At 49.0% G+C, this 22,715-nt stretch overlaps 1 protein-coding gene across 1 annotated transcript in view; it reads right to left on the bottom strand.

The window, feature by feature from the left end:
* ABTB3 (ankyrin repeat and BTB domain containing 3) overlaps positions 1-22,709 on the bottom strand; it is a 317,959-nt gene extending 295,250 nt beyond the window's left edge. The window contains 2 exon segments of the mRNA XM_077761965.1: positions 21,575-21,739; positions 21,742-22,709. Of these exon segments, the coding sequence (XP_077618091.1) occupies positions 21,575-21,739; positions 21,742-22,630 (1,054 nt within the window). The 5' untranslated portion in view covers positions 22,631-22,709.
* Between the last annotated feature and the right edge of the window lie 6 nt (positions 22,710-22,715).

Genomic DNA, 22,715 nt, shown 5'->3' with positions numbered 1-22,715 from the left:
CCGTGTGATCCACATATGAAGCATTTCAGACAGCAAGCAAGTGCTGTGGGCTTTCAAAGAAGGGAGGATCTGCTTGTTCTGGGACAGCCCCAGGAAGCATGTAGGGCTTGACTTGGAGCCATGCAGCTGAGAGGAGGGGAAGAAAGGAGCCATTCCAGGTGGACAAATTCCCTGAATGGAAGCTTGGAATTAGGAATGAAAGTGTTTGGGGAAGGGTGGGAGTAACCTTGGAAGCTATAGAGGTTCCACTGAGGCAGGTATTAGGGGGTGCCAGAATGAGGAGCTTGCACTTGACTCTGCAGCCAAGAGGGAAATAATACTCAGAGCACGGCTGATCTGGGTGCCAGGAGGAATGGACTGGATAAGAAGAGCAAGACTAAGATGAGGCTCTAGTAAGGAGGCTGTGGTCTGTAGGGTCCTGAGGCATTCTGGTTGGAGACGGGGGTCAGTGGCTCTGGCTCATGTGGCAGATAACATGACAGTGGCAATGGCACAACCACAATCCTTGCAGCTGAGAGTCACTCTGAACAGTGAGAGGGACAGAGCAAGCTGACTCAAGCACGTCATCCCTCCTCTCCTCTCCTGCAAACAGCTACTTGGATGGAAGCTTTGGCATTTAGACTCCTCCCATCTCCCAGAGAAAAACAGGACATGAATCTGGCATCCATAAGCAAAGAAGGATGATAATTCAACCGATGGATAGTTCAGGGTTCCAGACACAGGATCATGATGACTGGGAATGGAAGGGAACTCACCTGTCATCAAGAAACCACAGAATTCTAGAATAGCATGGGCTCCTGGAAGGTTCCTCAGGGATCATCTCACCCACTGGTGTTCAAATTGGGTTCCATATGGCAGTAGAGTCCACTATTCACAAAGGGGATAGTCACCAAACAAAAACAGATCCACTTTTTTTTTGTGTTTCCTATATTTAGGTTCCCAGAAAGGCTGCATTCTAAACCAAAGAGTCGCTACCAACCTCAAATCTGCCAACAACCCAACTCCCTTCCTTATCCTACAGATGAGGGCAATCCTGTTTCCATTCACTGCGGGATCGTTGGCTCCCAGCACAAGACTGGCCACAAGGTAGGTGCTTTAGAAATACCTTCTAACAGAGCTATGAATGAAAGTGGTTACAGGTGGCTTTCACTGGCAGGGCCCCGGTGACTCAGTCCCCATCAGGCCTATAGCTCGGCGTGGCCCAGTTATGCAGGGGCCAAGCTCAGGCATGTGCTAACAGAGCATCCTCGGCTCCTCTGCTCACAGCGTTCCCAGCTACCTGTGCAGCTCCCCATGGCCGACTGTCTCCAGCCTCCGCTGCAGCTCACATCATCCTGCACCTGAGTAATCGCACAAACTTCCCAGGGGCATCAAGTGTATCAAATTCATGGTTGTCTTTCCAGCCGCCAATACTGCCCTTCTTCTCTTCACCGAATTCCTGGTTTCAAAACAAAACAAAACAAAAGCCACTGGGCAAGTCCTTGAAAACACACTTGGGGGGGCACCTGGGTGGCTTAGTCGGTTGGGCGTCCGACTTTCGCTTGGGTCATGATCTCGCGGTTCGTGGGTTCGAGCCCCGCGTCGGGCTCTGTGCTGACTGCCAGCTCGGAGCCTGGAGCCTGTTTCAGAGTCTGTCACTCCCTCTCTCTCTGACCCTCCCCTGCTCATGCTGTCTCTCTCTCTCTCTCTCCTAGAACTAAATAAAACATTAAAAAAAAAAAAAAACCATGAAAACACACTTGGGAACGTGCAGACCATCACAGTGACTGAGCTAGGAAAGGGCTCCATCCTGGGAAGTCTTTGGTGAGCCTCCCAGGAGTGGTTTTTCTGTCTGGTGCTCATTGTTCTCCTTCTAAAATGGGAAGGTTGGCCATTTAATCAACCCTCCCCTCCAGGGGATACATCAGTGCCCCGTGCAGCTGTACGAAAAGGGAATAGCGAAGCAAGGAAAAACACACTGCAGGCCTAACTCTGGCTTCATTCCACACCTCTAAGCCCAAACACCTGTGGACCAAACTGCCTGTCCAGATTTGTAGACAACACAAGGCACCATCAGCAGGGAGAAGCTGGAGAGGGATCACTCTTTGGTTTTGTGCTAGATTCTAACAATCTCAACAAGTGCATCGTAGTACGAATGTGCGTGTGTATGTGAGACTGAGTGTGAGTGAGTGTGTGTACGCATGAGATGACTCACTTGTGTGGTGAGATTCTCAGAATGGCCTTTCTGAGGCCGATCTCAATTCGGTTTCTTAATGTCACAAGCACAGAGTCATTTCTTCCCACCAGGCAATTCAGTTCCTGGGTCTCTTCTTGGGCCTACAAAAATACCCAAAGCCTTAAAAGTGAAAACTGTCAGCTCCAAAACATGAAAAGAAAACCGCAAAGCCATAATGAATAGCTGTGTAATCAAGTGGCTAAAACCTGTAACATGAAGTCAACATCATGAACTGCTGACGTCAACATTCATCACAATTTCATTACGTTCGGGGGGGGGGGGACGGAAAGGGCTGGATTGATTTTTCTCATTTTCCAAGAATTCCTGAGGATACATGACGACAGCAGAGAAATCAAAAGCCATCGAAAAATGAGATGTGCATATGGCAAAATAATTCCAAAAGCAAAATCACTGCAATTTTTTTCCAGCCGTAATATAAATGTGATGGGGTATGTCTGGGCGTGACGTAGGATGGTGACTCTAAAGGCAGGGAGGCTAGAATTAAGGAAGATGTTAAAACTACCTACGTGACAGTCTGCAAATATTAGCTATCAAAATTCAACTAAGCTCAGAAGTCTTGGCAAATGCCTGATTTCTGACAGCTCTGCTGGACTAATGTAGCCCCACATGCACACACACACATACACACAATGGCTGCCTGCTTTCCTGGTACTGCTGCAGTTAACAAATACTAGCTCTCACTTCTTCCAAATGGAAACAAACCAAAGCTTTCCTTGATATATGATACCATCAATAACCCCCTATTTCTCCTTTCATAGAAAACTCATTTTACTTTAAGGAAAACATGATGAATGATTAAGATCCATAACAGAGACCCCGTGTACAGAATACGTAACGATTTCTAGTTGTGACAAGCCCTTGCAATGGAAAACTTTTGGCAAACTGAAAACAAAGGCAAGAAACCTGTCCGGGAGCATGTCTCCACTGGGCACGCCCCTCTTTTCAAGTGCCCAGTGCAGCACAGAGCGACTTCCTGTATGCAAGAACAGGATGGATTCTACAGCTGAGATGAGGCACGCCAGGCTGCGTGAGCCTCTGTACCCGTGCTTTCTTTCAGAAAGAGTTTGCTCAGGCTGGGCCATAGATTCCTCTAGGAGCCCATTCTACCTGGGCCAGTGGGAAGTAGGCTAAAGGGCTATCTGTGTTCTACAGAGCACAGCAGGAACCCTCCTCCTTTCCATTCCATGGACTCTGTGACCTTCAAGCAGCAGCATCTGAAGCCCATGAGAAGCCTCTCCGCCACGGCTGAAGATGAAAAGGTAGGGGCCAAGGTCAGAGTCAAGGTTCCACTGAACCTTGGCCTGCCAGACTGCAGGGGAGGGGCACAGTAACTACATACGTCCAAAGGTTGGGAGGGACAGAAGCTGGGGTAGCCTCCACATCCTGGTTAGTGTTCAGATGGGACCCCTGTACACTATACTCTTCCTCCCCACCTTTGAATATTCAATCCAGTTTCTCCAAATGCTTGAGCACTAACAATGCACAAAGAGTCATCTTAGGAAGCACAGAAAGAGCACTGGACTAGGATTCAAAGAACTGCCGTGTGCTGCCACTTACTTAGTGACCTTGAGCAAGACAGGTCACCTCGACCACCCTCAGAATTAAGCCATTAATGCCTAACACCCACCCTAATACACAGAGCTGTGTATTAGGAATTCACAATTACAGTTAGCACAGCCTGATATACTGCAAACATCTTCTCTCTCCCAGTGACCCCTTGCTTCAATTCTACTCAACTGGCTGATGAGTGTGTTCCCTGAGGAAGGGGGAAGGAGAGGCAGACCTGAGTTAGTCAATAGGAGCATCAGGTTAAACCGGCTCAGATTAAGTATTTGAATCAATAAGTGTCACACGGTTCTGGAAAAAAAGCGGTCCTGGTCTTTCTAATCACAAAACTGGACTATATTCTGGCAGTGATGTGAGCTTTTCCTCCTATACCAGTGCCTAGTGTTTAGTAGATGCTGAACTACTTCTCAAATGAAGGACTAGGAGAGATGGAAAGAGACCAACACAGCCACACTGAGTCATGGTGGGGGGTGTGGGAGGGAGACTAGATACAAGGTTGCTTTAGCTTCACAATTCCACGTTGCCAATCTGATTAAATTGATTATTCACCTAATAGCTGGGGGTTTTTTTCTGCTGTGGAATTGACCAGTTGTCTTATCATGGTCTAGACACAGTCTTAGTGTTATTAGAATGTTGAAGGAGTTCTCAGCGGGTCACACTACACCCTTGTCGCTGATGGCCAGCATGGGTCACAGGACAGCCTGCCGATGGCGTACCAGGTGGCCAGGGCTGGACTCCCAGCTCCTGCACCCCGACAGCATGGCCCTCAGTGGTTCTCTTCAGCTTCTCCAACTCAGTTCCCCAGACTGTGCAGGTGAACTAAAGATCCCAGCCTCATTGGTGGGTTCGGAGGGATTGAGCTGAGAGAATGTCTGGAAAGTGCTCTCCACAGATTCCGACACACGGCGGACCTCAATAAACAGGACCCAGGGTTAAATCACAATTGAAGAAAGGAAACAAAGCCTTGTTTCTTCTTCCCTGGGGCAGCATGGCAGCCTGGACACCAAGCTGGGATTCAGGGACCTAAGGTCCAGGTCCAGCCGTGAAGTGAGGACCTTCTACTTGGAAAGCTCAGGAATTTCTCTCACCCGCTCATCTGCCAACCGTGGTACGGCCCCACACGCGTCTATTAATCCCCCTGGCTCTCAGATGTCTGGTTTGCAAACTCTGCCTAACACCCTTCTGAAGGCAGCAGGGCTATACCAGGAGCCTTGTGTGGCTTCTTCTAGCTCGAAGATCCAAGAGTCTACACACACACAGCTTTCAGCTTTGAATGAGAGCAAGGTGCCATCTCACAGAAAGAAAGTGGGTATAAAGGAATAATGAGGAACCATTCTTTTTCTGTTCTTCAAAGAGAGAGGCAAGCTTTGAAAAGGAGAGCTTTTCAGGGCTGGGAATTTGGAAATACAGTAGAAGACTCCCAGCCCGTTGGCCAGTGGTTAGCTCCAGGTTTGTCTGTTCGTGACGTTTCACTGATCCGTGGCTCACTGCACAAATATTTATTCAGTGCCCACTATGTGTGGACACTGTTCTAAGTCTCGGAGTGACAGTGGGGAGTGAAACAGACAAATACCCTGCTCGCATGGAGCTTGCGCGCTATGGCCTCATTCATTCATTGGACAAATCTGTGTAAGTGCCAACTATGTGCCCACCAGAGACCCAGAGATGAATAGGGAATAGTCTGGCCTGTAAAGATGAACAGGTAAGTGCACTGTTCACAGTATAACCTGATGAAGGCTACAGTAGACTATAGTCCCTCAGGGGACTGGGGACTGAGAATCCTAGCAATAATAAGCTGTCATGTATTAAGCCCTCACTGCCCCACACTAAGCGCCTATAAGTATCATGGCATTTAGTCTTAGCCCCAAAACATTCTTATGCACTGGGGGAAAACGAAGGCCAAGAGAGAAGAACTCACCCAAGGTGGCACAGCCAATGACGGATGACGCTAGGTTGTGAACCCAGGCTGTCTGACCTCAGACGCTTGGTTATATAGCATCATACACCACATGGACTTCTCTCCAGAACATCAACCAGATTAGACATTTTAATGAGTAAATAACATAAGCCGTGGGGGTTGAGAATTCAGGACTGATCCTTTGGTTGATATAAACTTGATGTACTCCCAGGACTTCTTAGGAAAAAATATACATATTTCTTTAATACAGAGGCAAGCCAGTTTTAAACCTCAGACCTTTGAGAGCCATAGGTGAATGTACCAACTCTGACAAATAAAAGCAAGCACTTTGGCCTGGAAGGTCAGGACATGTCTGGAAGGACAGGGTTATTTTTGGTTCAGAGATGACTTTGAGGAGTTCCACCTTTGCTCCCTTGTATCAAAAATGGCACCCAGGAGGTGAGGATGCAACAGTGAAGGGGGAATAAAAAGAAGAGCTTTGCATCAGGAGAAAAGCAGAATTGCAAACAATAAGGAGGAGGGGGAAAGAGGAGTCATCTTAGACTTGGAACATCTAATTGGACCCTGAATCCTACCAGTTCTGCTTGTTGCCAATAATGGTTCTCCTCCTCTCTTCTATCCCTTTGGGGTCCTAGAGCTCTACAAGGTTCCAAGTACAGCACCTACCTTACTCTCCCTTCCCCACCCCACTTGGCTCAGTGCTTCTCCAAGCCTCAGAGGAACACACCCTTCTGGTCTCCACAGCCAAAGCCCAGAAAGCACAGGCACGTTGTGGCATCCCTGCTCCCTGAGTAGCTGAGCCTCCTAGGATGTCAGAGCAAGAAAGACTTGCTAATCACCAAGACCAGTGCTTTTCAGACTCTATCTGGCAACGAACAGAATCCCTTTCTCAAACACATCTTCTGCAGAAGTCAAATATCAGTAAAATAGATGGAAGGGTGGAAGCTCTAGTGAAATGTGTGTGCAGGGTGGGGATGGGGAGCCTCCCCGCTTGAATGCCCTTTATAGAACCTTCAGATAATGAGAGTCTAGTCTGAAATCACTGATTAGGCCTAATCCCCTCAGTTTAGAGATGACACACTGAGACCATTTTGCCTCTATCCCTTTGAGAAAACATCCCAAACGCCTCCTGGTTCATTACGGTTAGTGTGGTTCCCATCAGGCACCTTTTTTTTTTTTTTTAAAAAAAGAGTTTATTGTCAAGTTGGTTTCCACATAACACCCAGTGCTCATCCCCACGAGTGCCCTCCTCCATGCCCATCCCCCCCACCCCCCTACATCCATCAGTTCTCAGTTTTTGTCAGCATTCAAGAGTCTCTCATGGTTTGCCTCTCTCCCTTTCCCCCACCATTTCCCCCCTTCTTCTCCCCCTTGTTCCTCAGTTACGTTCCTCCTAATCCTCCTATACGTGCAAACATATGATATTTGTCCTTCTCTGCCTGACTTATTTCGCTCAGCATAACACCCTCAAGGTCCATCCATGTTGCTACACATGGCCAGATTTCATTGTTTCTCATTGCCATGTAGTATTCCATGGTATAGATAAACCACATCTTCTTGATCCATTCGTCCGTTGATGGACACTTAGGCTCTTTCCATGTTTTAGCTATTGTTGAGAGTGCTGCTATGAACATTGGGGTACATGTGCCCCTATGCATCAGCACTTCTGTATCCCTTGGGTAAATTCCTAGCAGTGCTATTGCTGGGTCATAGGGGAGTTCTATTGTTAGTTTCCTGAGGAACCTCCACACTGTTTTCCAGAGGGGCTGTACCAGTTTACATTCCCACCAACAGTGTAGGAGGGTGCCCGTTTCTCCACATCCTCGCCAGCATCTAGAGTTCTCTGATTTGCTCATTTTAGCCACTCTGACTGGCGTGAGGTGGTATCTCAGTGTGGTTTTGATTTGTATTTCCCTGATCCCATCAGGCACCTTGACCCTGCTTGTTCATCAGGCCCGTAGTGGTCCCTGGGGGTGGGAGGCAGAAATACCCCCACAGCTCAGGGCACAATGATGGCAACTACCTTCCAGGCCACAAGGCACAGTTGAACCCTTTCTCCTCTTAGATGCTTTCTTCCATGGACTATGAGAATATGTCTGTTCTTTTTCTGGTTCCTCCTTCTCAGGGTCCTTTGCGGCTCCTTCTCCTCTGCCTGGCCCATGGAAAGGCCCAGTCCTTGGTCTACCTGTCTCTTCTACACTCATTCGCTAGGTGACTTCATCAGGTTTCATAGCTTTAAAAACCTTCTATATGCTTCTGACTCCTAAAGTTATACCTCCAAACCAAAGTCTTTCCTGAATGCAGCCATGGTTATCCAACCACCTAGCTGACATTTCCACCGAAGGGCCTCAGAGGCTCCTTAAACTGAGCATGTCCCAAACTGGACTCCTGATCTCTCTGCCATCTGCAAACCTATTCCTTCCCCGGTCTTCCCCAGCTCAGGCTGGGCAACTCCATGCTTCCAGGTGTTCAGACCAAAATCCCTGGAGTCATCCTTGACTCCTCCACTTTCCTGAGAGCCTCCACCCAATGTGTCAACAACATCTTGTTGACGCGTCCTTTTCATTACAACCCCAACCCTCCCCCTTCTCAGCCCACCTCCACTACTAACACCCTGGTCTAGTGCCCCACCATCTCCTGGCTGAATTATTTTAAGAACCTCCAGGGGCGCCTGGGTGGCTCAGTCGGTTGGGCTTCCGACTTCGGCTCAGGTCATGATCCCATGGTTAGTGGGTTCGAGCCCCGCACTGGGCTCTGGGCTGGCAGCTCAGAGCCTGGAGACTGCTTCAGATTCTGTATCTCCTTCTCTCTCTGACCCTCCCCTGCTCACGCTCTCTCTCAGAAATAAATTAAAAAAATTAAGAAAAAAAAAAAAAGAACCTCCACCCAGTGATCTTGGTTTCACTCTTACTCTTCTACAGCCTATTTTTCAACCAGCAACCAAAGTGATCCTTTTGAATCATAAGTCAGACCTACAAATCCTTACTCAAAATCCTGACATGGCTTCCCAGTTCACGAAAAGTAAAAGCCAAAGTTTACAACAGCCTATGAAGACCTGCCCAACTTGGCTTTCACCTCTTACTCCTCTCGGATCACCTACACTTCTCCACCACAAGGGCTTCTTTGATATTTCTGCCTCGGGGCCTTTGTACTGGCTGTTCCCCCTTCCAGAAGCACTCCTTCCTCAGATGCTCACATGGTTGTTGTTTTTTTTATATTTGCATTACCATTTTTAATTTTTTTTAATTTTTTTGTTTTTTAACAAAGAGGGAGAGCACACACAAGCTGGAGAGGGGCAGAGAAAGAGGGAAGACAGAGGATCCGAAGCTGGCTCTGCACTGACAGCAGAGAGTTCAATGTGGGGCTTGAACTCCCGAAACCACCCTAACCACACTGCTTATAACTCACCATCTCAACCCTCCCATCCCCTCACTCTGATTTACCATTTCTACTGCAGGTACCACCTTCTAACATCCTATACTTGCTTACTTATGATTATTGTATAGGGTCCCCCCAACTAGAATTCATGGTCTATGAAGGCAAGTATCTTTGTCTGTCCGTGCACTGATATATGCTAAGTGCCCAGAACCATGCCTCCTACCTAGCAGGCTCTCAATAAATATCTGTTGAATGAATGAATGAACAAATGATTATTTTGTAGCTTACAGATCACTATCACATCTGATGATCCTTGGAACCTTGAAACTCTTGGGATTTTTTTAGATAAGAAAACAAGTCCAGGGGTGCCTGGGTGGCTCAGGTGGTTAAGCATCCATTCGACCCTTGGTTTCAGCCCAGGTCATGATCTCATGGTTCTTGGGTTCGAGCCCTGCATCAGGCTCCACGCTGACAGTGCGGAGCCTGCTTGGTATTCTCTCTCTCCCCCTCTCTCTCTCCCTCTCTGACTCTCCCCGGTTTGCTTTCTCTCTCTCAAAATAAATAATTTAAAAAAAAAGTCCAGAGAGGTTAAATCGCTGGCCTGAGATAACACAGCTGGTTGTATAGGGGGCCTCATCCCCTCTTCTGTCCTTAAACCCTTAAAAGGGTGGTGTCTGACCACACCAGTGCTGCGCTCTCCAAAGCCTGGACCCTATCCAGCTCTCTCCTCCCTCCCCAAACTCACACACAGCCTTGCTGAAGACCACATCTGGAGGTACAGTGCACAGGCTGCTGACTTTTTCCCAGAGGAGCAGTTATATACTTCTACTCAAATGTGTATCTTGTCCCTAGGGACCGTGGGACAGACATGTTTCCAGGCCAACTTCTGACCCTAAGACCCTCCTCCAGAACACAGGAGGGAGACTGCACGCTGCCCCATCCCTGGCCTTCTGTTTACTCACATACCACAATTGGATGTTCTGTAAGGTATGAGGGAGCAGGAACAGACAGGAAAGAGAGACATTTTGCAATCAAGAGGAGCCTCTCTGCTCTTTCTTAACAACCATGAGCTGAAATGTGAGGTTGCTAAGTGCCACTTAATAACTGCTTCTGGTCTCTTGCTGACAAATTTTGTTCATGCCTAAACTGCAGGAACAGCTACCGCTGCTAGTTTATTTCTGTCTCAGCCATCATACTACGAATTGTGTATCTCCTCATGCTGGCTCTTTTCACACAGGCCACTGGGAAGCTCAAGGGCAGCAAATCCTGGTTCTCAGGCCTTCAGACTCCAGGACTTATACCAGGGGCTCCTGGTTCCCAGGCTTTGGGATTTAGACTGAATTATACCACCTGCTTTTCTGGTTCTCCATCTTGTACTGGCAAATTGTGGGACTTTCTGGCTTCCACAACTGTGTGAGCTGATTCCTATGATAAATCTCATATATAATCTCTATATATCCTATTGATTCTGTTTCTCAGGAAAACCCTAATACAGTGACGAACACTCAATAAATGTCACCTTTTCCCATTAGTAAATGCTGGGCTTTACAATTTTCCAAAGTGTTGCCTTGTTTGACACGTGACAGCATGAATTACCAGAACCTGGTATTATCATTATTTCCCATTCTTATAAGAAAAAACAGGTTCAGAGACGTCAAGGATCTGTCCCAGGTCACACAGCATATGTAAACCCTGCTAGGCCTGAGCCGAAGCCCTCTTACTTGCTAGAGGGTTCGGGCACCTTTCTGCACCGCCCCCCTTTTCCACCACCAGCCCCCTCTGCAGACTCCCAGCTGCCCCAAGGGGTTCCACAAGCTGAGACCACCAGAGGCCGCAAAATCGCCAGCTTGCTCCTGGTCTGTTCTTTTCTCCACAGCTCTCGCGCTAAGAGAAAGGGAAACTTGGAACGGCAAGAGGGTCGGCGGCAGCAGCAGCAGCAGGACTCGGAGGGAAGGAGTGTGGGAGGTCGAGAGGGAAAGAGGAGGGGGGGGCACCCCACACCCAGTCGCTTAGCCTCCCACCTGCAACAGTCTGCCCCAGCGAGGGGAAGAACAAGCACCTGGAGACTCAGCATCTGGCCCTGCAAATGGGCCGCTGCAGAACAGAGAGTGCAGAAGGAGGGGTGGGGTATGTTTAGAGGGGGCACATGAAGAATTCAGAATGGAGAGAGGAGATTCCCGGCTCTGTTCCCTTCCTGCTCTGAGGACATGGCCCCTGTGCGGGAATGTCATCACGAACCTTAACCCCCAACCCCATCCAGGACCCCTGAATGTCTGGCATCCCCACAGCCACCTCTGGAGGCACACAGGACGGCCAGCTGGGCCCCCCCAGGCTTCACTCCATTGTCAGAGGAGGCTGTGTCCCATCACCCTGTGAACCTTTCCCGAGGAGCCACGGCCACAGCACAGTCTTACATCTGGGTTATTATCTGTGAATAAACTAAACCACTGCAGGTCCACACGCCTCATCCGGGCAGGACCACGTGCAGTTTTGCTCACAAGGGTGAGCCCGGCCCCCGCCCTCGGAGTCAGCAAAGGTAAGGCTGGGAGGGGTAGGAGAGGCAGGTGGCTAAGAAAAGAGGCCGGGGGAGGCCGAGGAAAGGAAAAGCTATACCTGTTCCCCAGTACTTGAAATTCTCTGCGGCCATTGAAAGAGAGAGAGAGAGAGAGAGAGAGGTGATTTATGTCTGCGTGCTCTCATGCACATCCTGACTTCTGGGCGGTGTTCTGGGCTGGGATGAGGAAGAAACAATGACACATGCCACCCAAAAGAACCCAGTTAATCCAAGCAACCTCAACCTCTGGGACAAGCATTGTTTTTTAAGGTATCAAACTGCCTTTCTAATTTGCTTTTGGATGTTAACGCACTGGGGAACTGGTACTAGGCTTCTGCGCAGGGCACACCTGATCATCACAGTAATTGTTTCCACTGGCTCAGCCATAAGCTAATGGGGTGCCTCCCCCATGCTCCTGGACTAGCATTTCTTTTACTGTGATGTGTAGAGTAAACCGGAGATGTTACAGCCTGGCTGTAAATTCATCTCGAAAACTGCTGTCAACAACGTGGCTTCTCAGCCCTCTCTGCCCCCAAGGAGTGATCTGGTTTGGAGGAGACAATGCATCACAGAGAACAGGAGACGGGCTAAGAATCCAGAAACCCGAGTTCTGCTCTGCTGTGTGACCTTGGGATGCTGGGCAAGGGGAGGCTCACTCTGAGCCTCAGCTTGCCCACCTGTAAAATTGTGAGGGTTGAACCGAATGCTCCCCAGGGATGAGTTACAGCAAGGGTGGGAAGAAGGGAGAATCTGAAGTCCCTCAGACTTGAGCTCAAATCGCCACTCTGCTATTCATTGCCGCAGTGACCCTGGTCAAGTTAGGAAATGTCTCACAGCCTAAGATTCTTCTTGTGTAGGACGGGGCTGAAACAATATCTTACTGGCCTTCCCACATTCACCTTTCCCTTCCTCCCTTCTCAGTACTGCAACCTACATGAGCTTCTTAGAACACAAACCTGATCCTGTGCTGCCCTCCTTAAAACCTTTCAAAGGCTTTCCGGTGTCCTCAGGAAAAGACAGACTCCTTATTCTGGCAGCTGGCTTGGCCCAACCTCTATCCAGCTCCCCTCACTTTGGCCTCCCACTCCAGCCACCCTGGTTACTCTCCTCCTCACCATGCTCTCTTCTGCCACAGGCCCTTTGCACATTCTGTTTGCATTCATGAAGTACTCTTCTACCTTTTCAACCAAATAGGCCATCCTTCAACTTCCCTCAAGCCCTGCATCCTCATTGAAGCCTTGCCTTAATCCTGACTGCCCCAGGTTCCTCTCCTTTGCAGCAACCCCATCAGTTGTAAATGTACACCTACGTGATTATTTCATGATGAAAATAAGTTCACTACAGGTCTGCAAGCTCTATGAGGGCAGGGACCACGTTACTCAACAACTAACATAGTACCTGAAGAAAAAGTCATAATGAACATAATAAAATTAAACAATGCCAACATTTATCAAGCATTGCCTACATGTCAGACACTTCCCTACAGCCCTAACAATTCGCTTTTATTCTTATTCTCACTTAACAAAGGGGAAGAATGAGTCACAGAGAGATTAGGTAACTTGTCCGATATCACACAGTTAATGAGTGGTCAAACCCTGGAAGCCTGGCTACTGGTAGACTGTTTGATGCTCGTCACTCAGTGCATGAAGCAGGGACCAGGTCTTTAAGCAAGGAAGGGGGCACTTCTTAAACATTTGATAATAATAATAATTGCTACTAGACATTAAGTAGTTGTGATATATCCGTTACTACATATTCTAGGGACTTTGACATGAACTAACTCATCCTCCTAAAAACCCCATGAGGAAGTACTACCATTATCATCATTTAACAGATGAGGAAACTGAGACTCGGGAAGGCTAAATGGCTTGCCCAGGTCACCAGAGTTTACACCTTGGTCCACTAACTCTAAAGTCTGAGAAAATTCCAGCTCTGGGATCCTCGGGGGGGTGGGTGTGGAGGGAGGAGGGGGACCAGGACAAATTCTTCACCATGCCACAGATTTCTTCATTCAGTCCTAGTGAGAAGGCCTGCCCTCCTTCTAGCATGGAGCCTACTGACCCAGCTAGGCAGGGTATAGACAGAGCTGTCCCCTGGAGACCACAAAGCTACTCACTGTCCCGGGGCCTCGGCTGAGGAGGCTACACAGCAACCTCACAGGGCTGCCAGGATGGGGGAAAACCAGCAGAGGCTAAGAAAGAGCTGTGATTACATATTACACAAAGGGCGATCCTCAACCAGGAGCACCAGCACCAAGGCAAGCTGTGCCTTCCACTGCACACACCCCTCGGGAGGCACTGGAGACCTGCTGGGATCCCCTCAGAGGGTCCTCTGAGCCAGAGTTCAACTGTGCTTGCAGCCCCTCAGAGAACACAGGTTCTGAAACCCAAACCCCAATTCTGTCCCTCCGTCGCAATGGCAACCCGCGCAGCCACTGAACCTGTCTCAGCCTCGGTTTCCTCCCCAGTAAAATGGGAAGAAGAAACACGCACTTCACAAGAATGGTGTGAAGACTGGAAGAAGTATTACGGAACGCAGGGGGTGGTAGAGGGGAAAAATGCAGGCGGTGGTGGAGGGGAAAAGACAGGTACGTAATACGATTTTCCTAGGGCAACCAATCGTTGGGATTCATATTCTACCCATGCCTGAAAGCTTCATACTGATTCACTATGAATGCGTGTAGCACTCCACTTCCGGATTAGAAGGACAATAACGATAATAAACAAAAAGGATAATAGGTATAAAGTATTCACTTACCATGAGACACTGGGAAAGATACTTTGTATACACTCTATCATTTCTTTTATATTACTTTCATCTTCACAAATATCCTACAGCCCAAGCCAGACTGCCTGGGTTCAAATCTGACCCAGACACTTTAACACCTCAGACAAATTCTTAAAACTTTTTTCCCCTCAACTTTCTAATCTAGAATTGTAGTTGGAAGTGGCTGCCCTGCCAGCGACCATAATTCGCAGCCCCCTCGTTTCTAGGTAAGGCCATGTGACTGAGCTCTGGTCACTGGAATGTGGAAGGAGTTGATATACTCACATCCGGACTGTCCTATAAAAACCTCCTACACTCTTCCACACTCCTGTTGTCCCCCAGCAGGGAGGTTCTAGGGAGTCGAATGTTCCAGAAGGCAGATCTCCATCAACTTCTGTGGAACACAGCACTTCCCTGCCCTGGCATCAACTGGACTCAACATGAATGAGACGACCACTTTTCTTGTGTTTAGCCACTAAGATGTTACAGTTTATCTGATCCAACAGCTAGCATCCAACAGCTAGTAGTTAGGGTTAACTACTAAAGAAATTGGTACCAGAAGTGGGGTGCTTAAATATGTGGTCCTGGCTTAGAAGTCAGATAGCAGAGCCTGGGAAACTGGAGCCTCATGTTGGACGGCGGTAAAATGTTTGGTTAACTATCACCTAAGACAACTCAGAGGCCAAAACTGGGCCAACTGACCCTATAGGCTCTAGAGAAAGATGTTTGGGAAAAAAATAATGGTAATACTTTGCTTATTGCTCCTGGCTAAGTTTAGCAAGGTATTAGTAAGAAAGAGGAGCTGAAAAAGATAATCAATGACTTCTAGACCCCAAACAAGAAAAGTGAAGACTGAGAAGACTTTTAAGTGAAATAAATGATCAGATTAAGGGTATAAGCTTCCTGCGTGAGCCTGATGGCCGCAAGGCAGCTGTCATTAAGGGGAGATAAAGAAAGGTATCCAGTTAAGAAAGTGAAGAAATCATCCATACTTGATAATTAGCTCCAGGGAATGAGTATGGGTGTGGCTATTGGCACATTCCATATCACAGATGAAAATCCTACTAAGTTTGTTAAGAGAAATGCACTGGCAAAATGTGCCAGGGTACATTTTAAAAATCTTTTACTGTTGGGGCGCTTGGGTGGCTCAGCTGGTTAAGCGTCCGACTTCGGCTCAGGTCATGATCTCATGGTTCCTAGGTTCGAGCCCTGCATCGGGCTCTGCACTGACAGCTAGCTCAGAGCCTGGAGCCTGCTTCGGATTCTGTGTCTCCCTCTCTCTCTGACCCTTCCCTGCTCATGCTGACTCTCTCTTTTCTCTCTCAGAAATAAATAAAACATTAAAAAAATTTTTTTTAATCTTTTTCTGTTACATCATTAAAACAATCCTTAGACCCCTAAAAGGTCAAGGGCAGGAACCAGGTTACAAAAGATTTAGAGCTTCAGGAAGGGCCAAAAAGAAAAATGGACAAAGAAAATCCTCCCACAAGGCAGAGCCAGGAGCATGGAGAACAAGAAACTGGGAAACTGCTCCCAGAGAGCAGACTCAGGGCTCACACAAGGAACGTCCCCCATTTCCAGGGCACAACCGCACAGGGCCTGCTTACCAAGGTTTCAGAAGAACTAAGGGCCAGTGACTTGTGTGTGTCTTCCACTACTGCTTTTTGCTAGCGGGAGTTTTACTGTGGCTACCCTGCCCTTTCCAGTGTGGGATATGGATGCAGAAGGGGAGATAACATGTCTCTGTTGGCTCATGGCTTCCTGGACCATGAGAAGCCATACACAATACAATAGCTAGAACTCAGCTTCACCCAAAGATCTTCAACTTTCCTCTGGAAGCAATGGCTGCATAGAATGTTATTTTCCTCCTCTGGGGAAGGGGAACATGTTTTGTGTGAGAGAAGGATACACACGGATATTTGGTGGCTGGAGAACCCCTGACACATCTGGCCGAGAATATATAAGCACAAGTGATGGAGATCCCTTCCAGGCTTAGCCCGTAACACCTTTCAGAAGATTTCTACTCTCTCCATCTTCCTCTACCTATTGGCTAGATGAATGTCCTGCACTCCCCATACCGAAGGTAAAGAAAGCCAACTCCATCGATCTTGGTATCTAAATGACCTTTCTTCCCTCTCCCCCATCACTCCTCTCCCAATCAGACTTTAGTGAGTAAGAAACAACCTTGTATTATGTTAGATTCCTGAGATTTGGGGGTTGTCTGTTGTAACAGCTAATGTAACTATAATGATTATAATAAAAAGAAACCATGCCTGGCATGTAATAAGCACCATACAAGTATAGCTATTACTAGAATACCCATTTTACAGATAGAAAAGCTTGCAAGTTATGGGTGTGCCTCTCAGCAGATGATAAACAGACCAATTTTATAGGTGAGTTTGGGGTCTGGTTCAAGGTCACAAATAATGATAGAGCCAGAATTAGAGGCCTTCCTCTTATTCAAAAGCCACCAGCATGCCGCTCTTGACACCAGGCCTCTCGGTTGATTCCTTGTCAGTTTATTCTGCTGTTATTTTTATTTTCTGTTCCATGAAACACTCTACTTGCAAATGGCCCAGCACTGAACTGGCAAGTCTGCATAGGAAACCAAGTAACCCTCCACTGACCCAAATTCCAAGTTTTAATTTACATTCAGCCAGTTAATTAAAAACGTGCTCTGTGAACACAGACACTGCAGTGGCTGACTCTTGAGATAGTTTTGCGATTCTTTGGAAGAAGCTAGGTTTCTTCCGTGACATTTTTGTCCAGCACAGCAACACTGCACCATGTAACAGCACGACCAGCTAGGGGACAGGAAAACTGCCGAGTAAGCATTTAGTGCGCATCAGCATCTAAGGGGGCAATAGAGAAGCAAAAGACCTGAAAACCATCCTACCCACCACGCCAGAGTGGCTGGGGCTGGGGCTCATGTTAATTAATGTTTATAAAGTGATTTGGGATTCTTGAATGAAAGAGACTATTCAAAATCACCAGCCTGAATAATCAGTTTTTTAAGGAAGCCATTATTGCTGAGTGCCTACTATGTGGCAGGTGTTTTCACATACTTGATCTGATTTAATCCTTTAATCACTGTATGTGGTAGATATGGATTTTCTTCCTTTTATACCTTTTTTGTTTTGTTTTGGTAATCCTCACTGTGCAGATGAGAAAACCACATTCAGCAAAATTAAGTCATTTGCTGGAAAGCAGCAGAGCTGAAATACAAGGCTAAATCCTTCCCAGTATAAAGTCTTTATCCCTTTCATCATACCACACTGCCTCTTCCAGTCTTCTCTTCAAACACTTTCTGCATTAAAACAAGATGTCATTCAAGGATGCCTATCATTTTTTTCTTAATGTCTTTTTTTTTTACTGAGGTACATTTTAAAATACAGTGAAACGTACATATCTTAGATTTACAATGCAATGCATTTTGACAAACGCATACACCTCTGAACTCTAGTACCCCGGAAAGTTCCCTAGCACTTCATTAAGTATGCCTTTAAAAAAAAATACAGCAAATAAGGGGCACCTGAGTAGCTCAGGTGGTTAAGCGGCAGATTTCAGGTCATAATTTCACAGTTTGTGGGTTCGAGCCTTGCGTCAGGCTCTCTACTGATGGTTCAGAGCCTGGAGCTTGATTTGGATTCTGACTCTTCCTCTCTCTCTCTCAAAATAATAATTAAAAAATTAAAAATATAGCAAATAAAATAAGCTACTTTCTTTTGACCAAAACAAAAATTTTGTGACCTTGGCAGTGGCATCTGAGCCCATGGAGCCAATCCCTGAGATGAATGCAATGAATTACTGATTTTGGGAATTTCGAGAAGGGGGATCCAGATAAAACCCTGTATGCAGCTGTCTCTGTCCACACCTAACACAAGGAGATGAGTTAATCTGGATGAGACACAGGTGTGAGATACCACTGTGCCTGGATTATCACAACTACCATCACCATTTTGGCCCCTACCGTGTGCCAGGTAGCAGAGCCTTTATACACATAACCTCATTTAATCCTAATTATTATCTCTATTTTACAGCTGAAGAAACTGGGCTCAGAGAGGTTAGGTAACATGCTTAAGAACACACAGCTAGAACAGGACAGCCTTGAAACTCAAATCCAGGAGGTCTGACTTCAGAGGCCTTTAGAGAGCTTGACTACAGATGCTGATGGGTAAATTTTAAATCCCAAAGATTTAATGGGCCACTTACATTCATTCAACAAACAGTACTCAGCATCTGCTATAAGCTAGGTGTTAACAGGCATCTAATAAGCTCCAGCTGTGTACCAGGCTCTCCCTTAGACTTTGGTAGAGGTTATAAAAATCTCATCATCTAGTACGGCCTAGTTCAGTTTGAAAGGCACAAAAAGTGTATGAATCGGGACAGAAAGAATGTCAGGCCATAAAGGGTCTCTGTTCAACTGGGTTGCATGGCCTAAGAGCAAAACAGTTAGGTTCCCTGTGCCTCAGTTCCTCCTCTGTATAAGGGGGATAACAGCAGTAGCTTTTCAAGGAAATGTTGAAGATCAAATGGATCATTTGAGTAGCACTGGATGCATATTGGCCGTTATTACCTGTGTACCGCAGTACTTGCGCAATCCTTAAATTTACTAACAGCTCAATAAATATTGATGAATAAATGAATTCACAAATGAAATAAGTGATGCTGTGGAGTTAAAGGGGGAAAAAATCGATCATGTAAGGACTGGGCTCCTTAGTACGGCTGGCAGACTGGAAAGACTGCCATGCAAAATAGTTTAATAGGTTTGATGTTTCATGTATGTTTCAGATACCTAAGAAATTAATTGCTCATTCCTTTCTCTTCTGCATAAATGACCTGCGATTTTAAACAAGCGCAAAGAAAAGAGGTAGATCACAGTGAATTACAGGCTGTCTCATACTAAGAGATGGCTGAAGGTGCCCTGACACCCAGGAGTTAACTCTTGTGGTGTGGGAAATGCTAGCATGGCTGCAAACCCCAATCACCACACGCTCACCCTGCCCAAAACCAGCTCTGTGGTCTTCTCCTTCCTTAAATTATACTTACTCCGAAAAGGATAAACACAAACACGGTCTTTAAAAGATGTTAAAGTTCATAAAAGTAAAACCAATTGGAAAAAAATCTAGAGGCTACTAATAAAGACAGAGCTACAGGAGGCCCTTATTTTACAGATGAAGAGACTCGAGGCCCAAGAAGGAGAGGCATTTAAAGTCATAACTTAAAGAAAATGGCAAAGACACGGGTGGAGCCGGGTGCCTTGGGTGCCCAGATTCCCAGATCCCAAGACTGGCGCCCTCTAAGGGGAATGCTCCTTACTCGAAAGGAAACACCGTGAGAGATAACTAAAAAGGAAGGTCCAGTCCCAGCAGGGGGCTAAGGGTTTGGTGGGCCAGTAAGAATTAAGGATGATTGTAACGGGAGAGGTATGGTCAGGGGAGGTGGCGCACCTGGTGGGAAGAAAATTAAGCCCTCCTGTGCTTTTTGTGGGGGTAGGGTTCCATACAGAGAGCAATCCAGTCTACCATTCCCGGGGTTTTCAGGTGAATCCTCCCCCTTCTGAAGAAGCTTACACAAAGACCAATACCTTCTCCTGTAGGTTTCCACCTCGGTGAAGATTTCACGTGTGTTTGGGGTGGAAGTAAGGGGAAGCTTATGCGCCCTCGACTGGCAGCATAGGGGGAAGGGCTCTGGCAAAGAGTCTCCAGATCAACGCGGAAGTCGCGATCCTGCCCCTCCCCCATCCCCACGCCCACTTTGCTCCTTCTTTCTCCTCCCCCAACGATGATCAAAACCAGGTGAAAGGGCCGAGAGCTGGAGGGCCAGTTTCCAACCGGCTTTTGCTGGAGCCCCGCGCTCCTGCCTTCTGCGCACACTCACAGGCACACTTTACACACGCACACACTCGCAAGCACACGCTTGGCACCCCCAAAGGCCGGGCCGCGCCCGCCGCATCTCTCCTTCAGCCCCCGGGAAACCGACAGGCAGCAACATGAATGAAATCTACCAGAAAGACTGCATTTCAGCTCCAACCACGCAATCTCCGGCCAAACCACCGAATATGTAGCAAAGTTTTATTTCGCTTTTAGAGTCTCCAGTTACGCTTCTACCATTTCCTGTGGAAAACTGAAGCTTTGAAGTGTCTAGCTCTGGCTTTTGCAGACAGGCAGGACCGCCAGCTAGAGCTCTCAGAAACAAGAGCCCCCGGCCCCACCCACTCCCCCCGCCAGAACTGCAGGTTCAAAACCACCCAGCTCCCGCCTCCAAAACGGGGGTTGTGGGAGGGGATGACAGAACCTGCTGGAAACGACGCCCTTAACTGACAGCCCCCTCCAGAACCCCGCCCCACTCTCATCCTGCTCGGGTCTCTAGTGGCGCTCCTTAAGCCAAGTGGTGACAGCTGTAGCTCCCTGCCACAGGGAACCGAGAAAGGCAGGAGCCGGGAAGCTCAGAAATTGAGGAAAGGGGCGTCCTTCGCGCTGCACCCACCAGCTGTGCGCTCTGGCCTGCAAAAACTGCCCCGGGAAAACTTGGGACCTAGAAATCTTCCCGCTCGACCCTCTCACCACACACACCTCTCCCCCACTGTTTCTAGGCCAAGCGAGCTCTCCAGTGTTCTGCCTTGACAGCCCCGGGGCCTCCCTTAACACCCGGGCTCGGATAGTGTCCCGGAGGGCGCAGGGAAGTATGAGAACTGGCTGCAGTAGGAGGAATGCACCTCTTCCGTAATTCCAAGGAGCCAAAGTCGTGCGCCCGAGAATTTGGCATCTTCAAGGTCAAAAACCAAAACCAAACAAAACACAGGGCTCTGGCAGAAATATGTACTAGGGGCAAATGATCAAACCTGTGCCCCCAAATGGTGATGGGTACTCTCCACAGTCAGCAGGCCGCAGCCGCCGCCCCGCCCTGCGCTAGGGGCAGAACTGTGCGCTCCGGGACTTCTCTGAACCTTAGGAGCCGCGCGCGTAAAGTACGCGGATTCTGAGCGCGGGGGTGAAAAGGCGAGTTTCGGGCCGCCTCCAGCTTTGCGGTCCTCTCAGAGGCCTGGGACAGCAGTGGGTGGCCAGAACGGCGCGGGAGGGAGGGCGCTATGCAAACTTGCAACAAGAGTTGGCCAGGTTGGGTGGGAGGAGGCGGCACCCGCGCGGCCACTTACCGCTGGCATTCTTCCCGCAGATGAGGTGCTGATAGGGCTGCAGGAGCCCCCAGATCTCCGAGTCGTTGTTGACTGTGTGCTCCAGCGTCTCCACGGTGAACCTGGGCGCCTCGTGGAGTGCGTGGTGGTGGTGATGGTGGTGGTTGGCGGCTGCTGCTGCGGGTNGCTCGCCGCCCCCCCCCCGGGCGCCTCCCGCTCCTTATCCGCCGCGGGGGCCGTGCCGGGGCCCGAGCTCGGGCCTGGGCCGGAGGTGGAGCCCGGTCCAGGGCCGCTGCAGCTCCGGGGCAGCCCGGAGGCCACGACCCGCGAGTAGATGTCCCGGAAGAGGCTCTCCATGCAGGCGGTCAGGTAGATGGCGGCGTGTTCGTGGATGCGCAGCGCCACGCGGCTGTCCACCATCCAGCGGTACACGCGGCCCACAGAGAAGGTGAGGCCGCAGCGCGCAGACTTGCCGCGGCCCAGGCGATCGCCGCCGGCACTGCTCATGTTGTAGAGGGACAGCGCGGCCAGCGCGGCGGCCGTGCAGTGCGCCGCCAGGCCCCAGGACAGCACGATCTCCATGGCGCTCTGGATCTCGTACTTGGTGCACTTAGCGAAGCGCAGGCTCAGGCGCTGCGCCTCTTTGGCGATGCGTACCAGCGCCCGGCTCACCAGCGTCGACAGCTTGGCTAGCGCGTCTTTGGGCAGGCCGCCGGGGGCCGCCGGGCCTGCCCGGGGATCCCGCGAGCGCAGCAGCAGCGCCTCCAGCTCCTGGAGGGTCCAGGGGACCTCGTCGAGGTCCGGCAGCAGCCGCGAACAGTGCTGGCCGGCGCAGTCCAGCCCCTCGGAGTCTTCCACCAGGGCAGTGTTGACAGTGTCAAAGCTGTTGTGCCGGCTGTGCATGGAGTCAGCTAGAGGCGGCCAGCAGCTCCCGCCATACGGGGACGCCGGGTGCGAGTCGGAACAGCACAGGGACAAGTTGGAGGAGCGCACCGAGTCCGCCGCGCCACCATAACCCGAGTCCAGCGTCAGATCCTCCAGGGTCCGCACCACAGGCTTCTTACCTCTCCTGGCCATCGCTGCGCCACTTCATGCTGCGGCCGCCGGGGAGCCGAGGGGAAGGAGCAGCGAGAGCAGCGGACGCCGGTGCGCGGGGAGAGCC

Source organism: Crocuta crocuta, unplaced genomic scaffold (genome assembly GCF_008692635.1).
Source record: "Crocuta crocuta isolate KB4526 unplaced genomic scaffold, BGI_CrCroc_1.0 scaffold193, whole genome shotgun sequence".
Taxonomy (NCBI): domain Eukaryota; kingdom Metazoa; phylum Chordata; class Mammalia; order Carnivora; family Hyaenidae; genus Crocuta; species Crocuta crocuta.
This window is presented reverse-complemented; position numbering and strand designations above follow the sequence as displayed.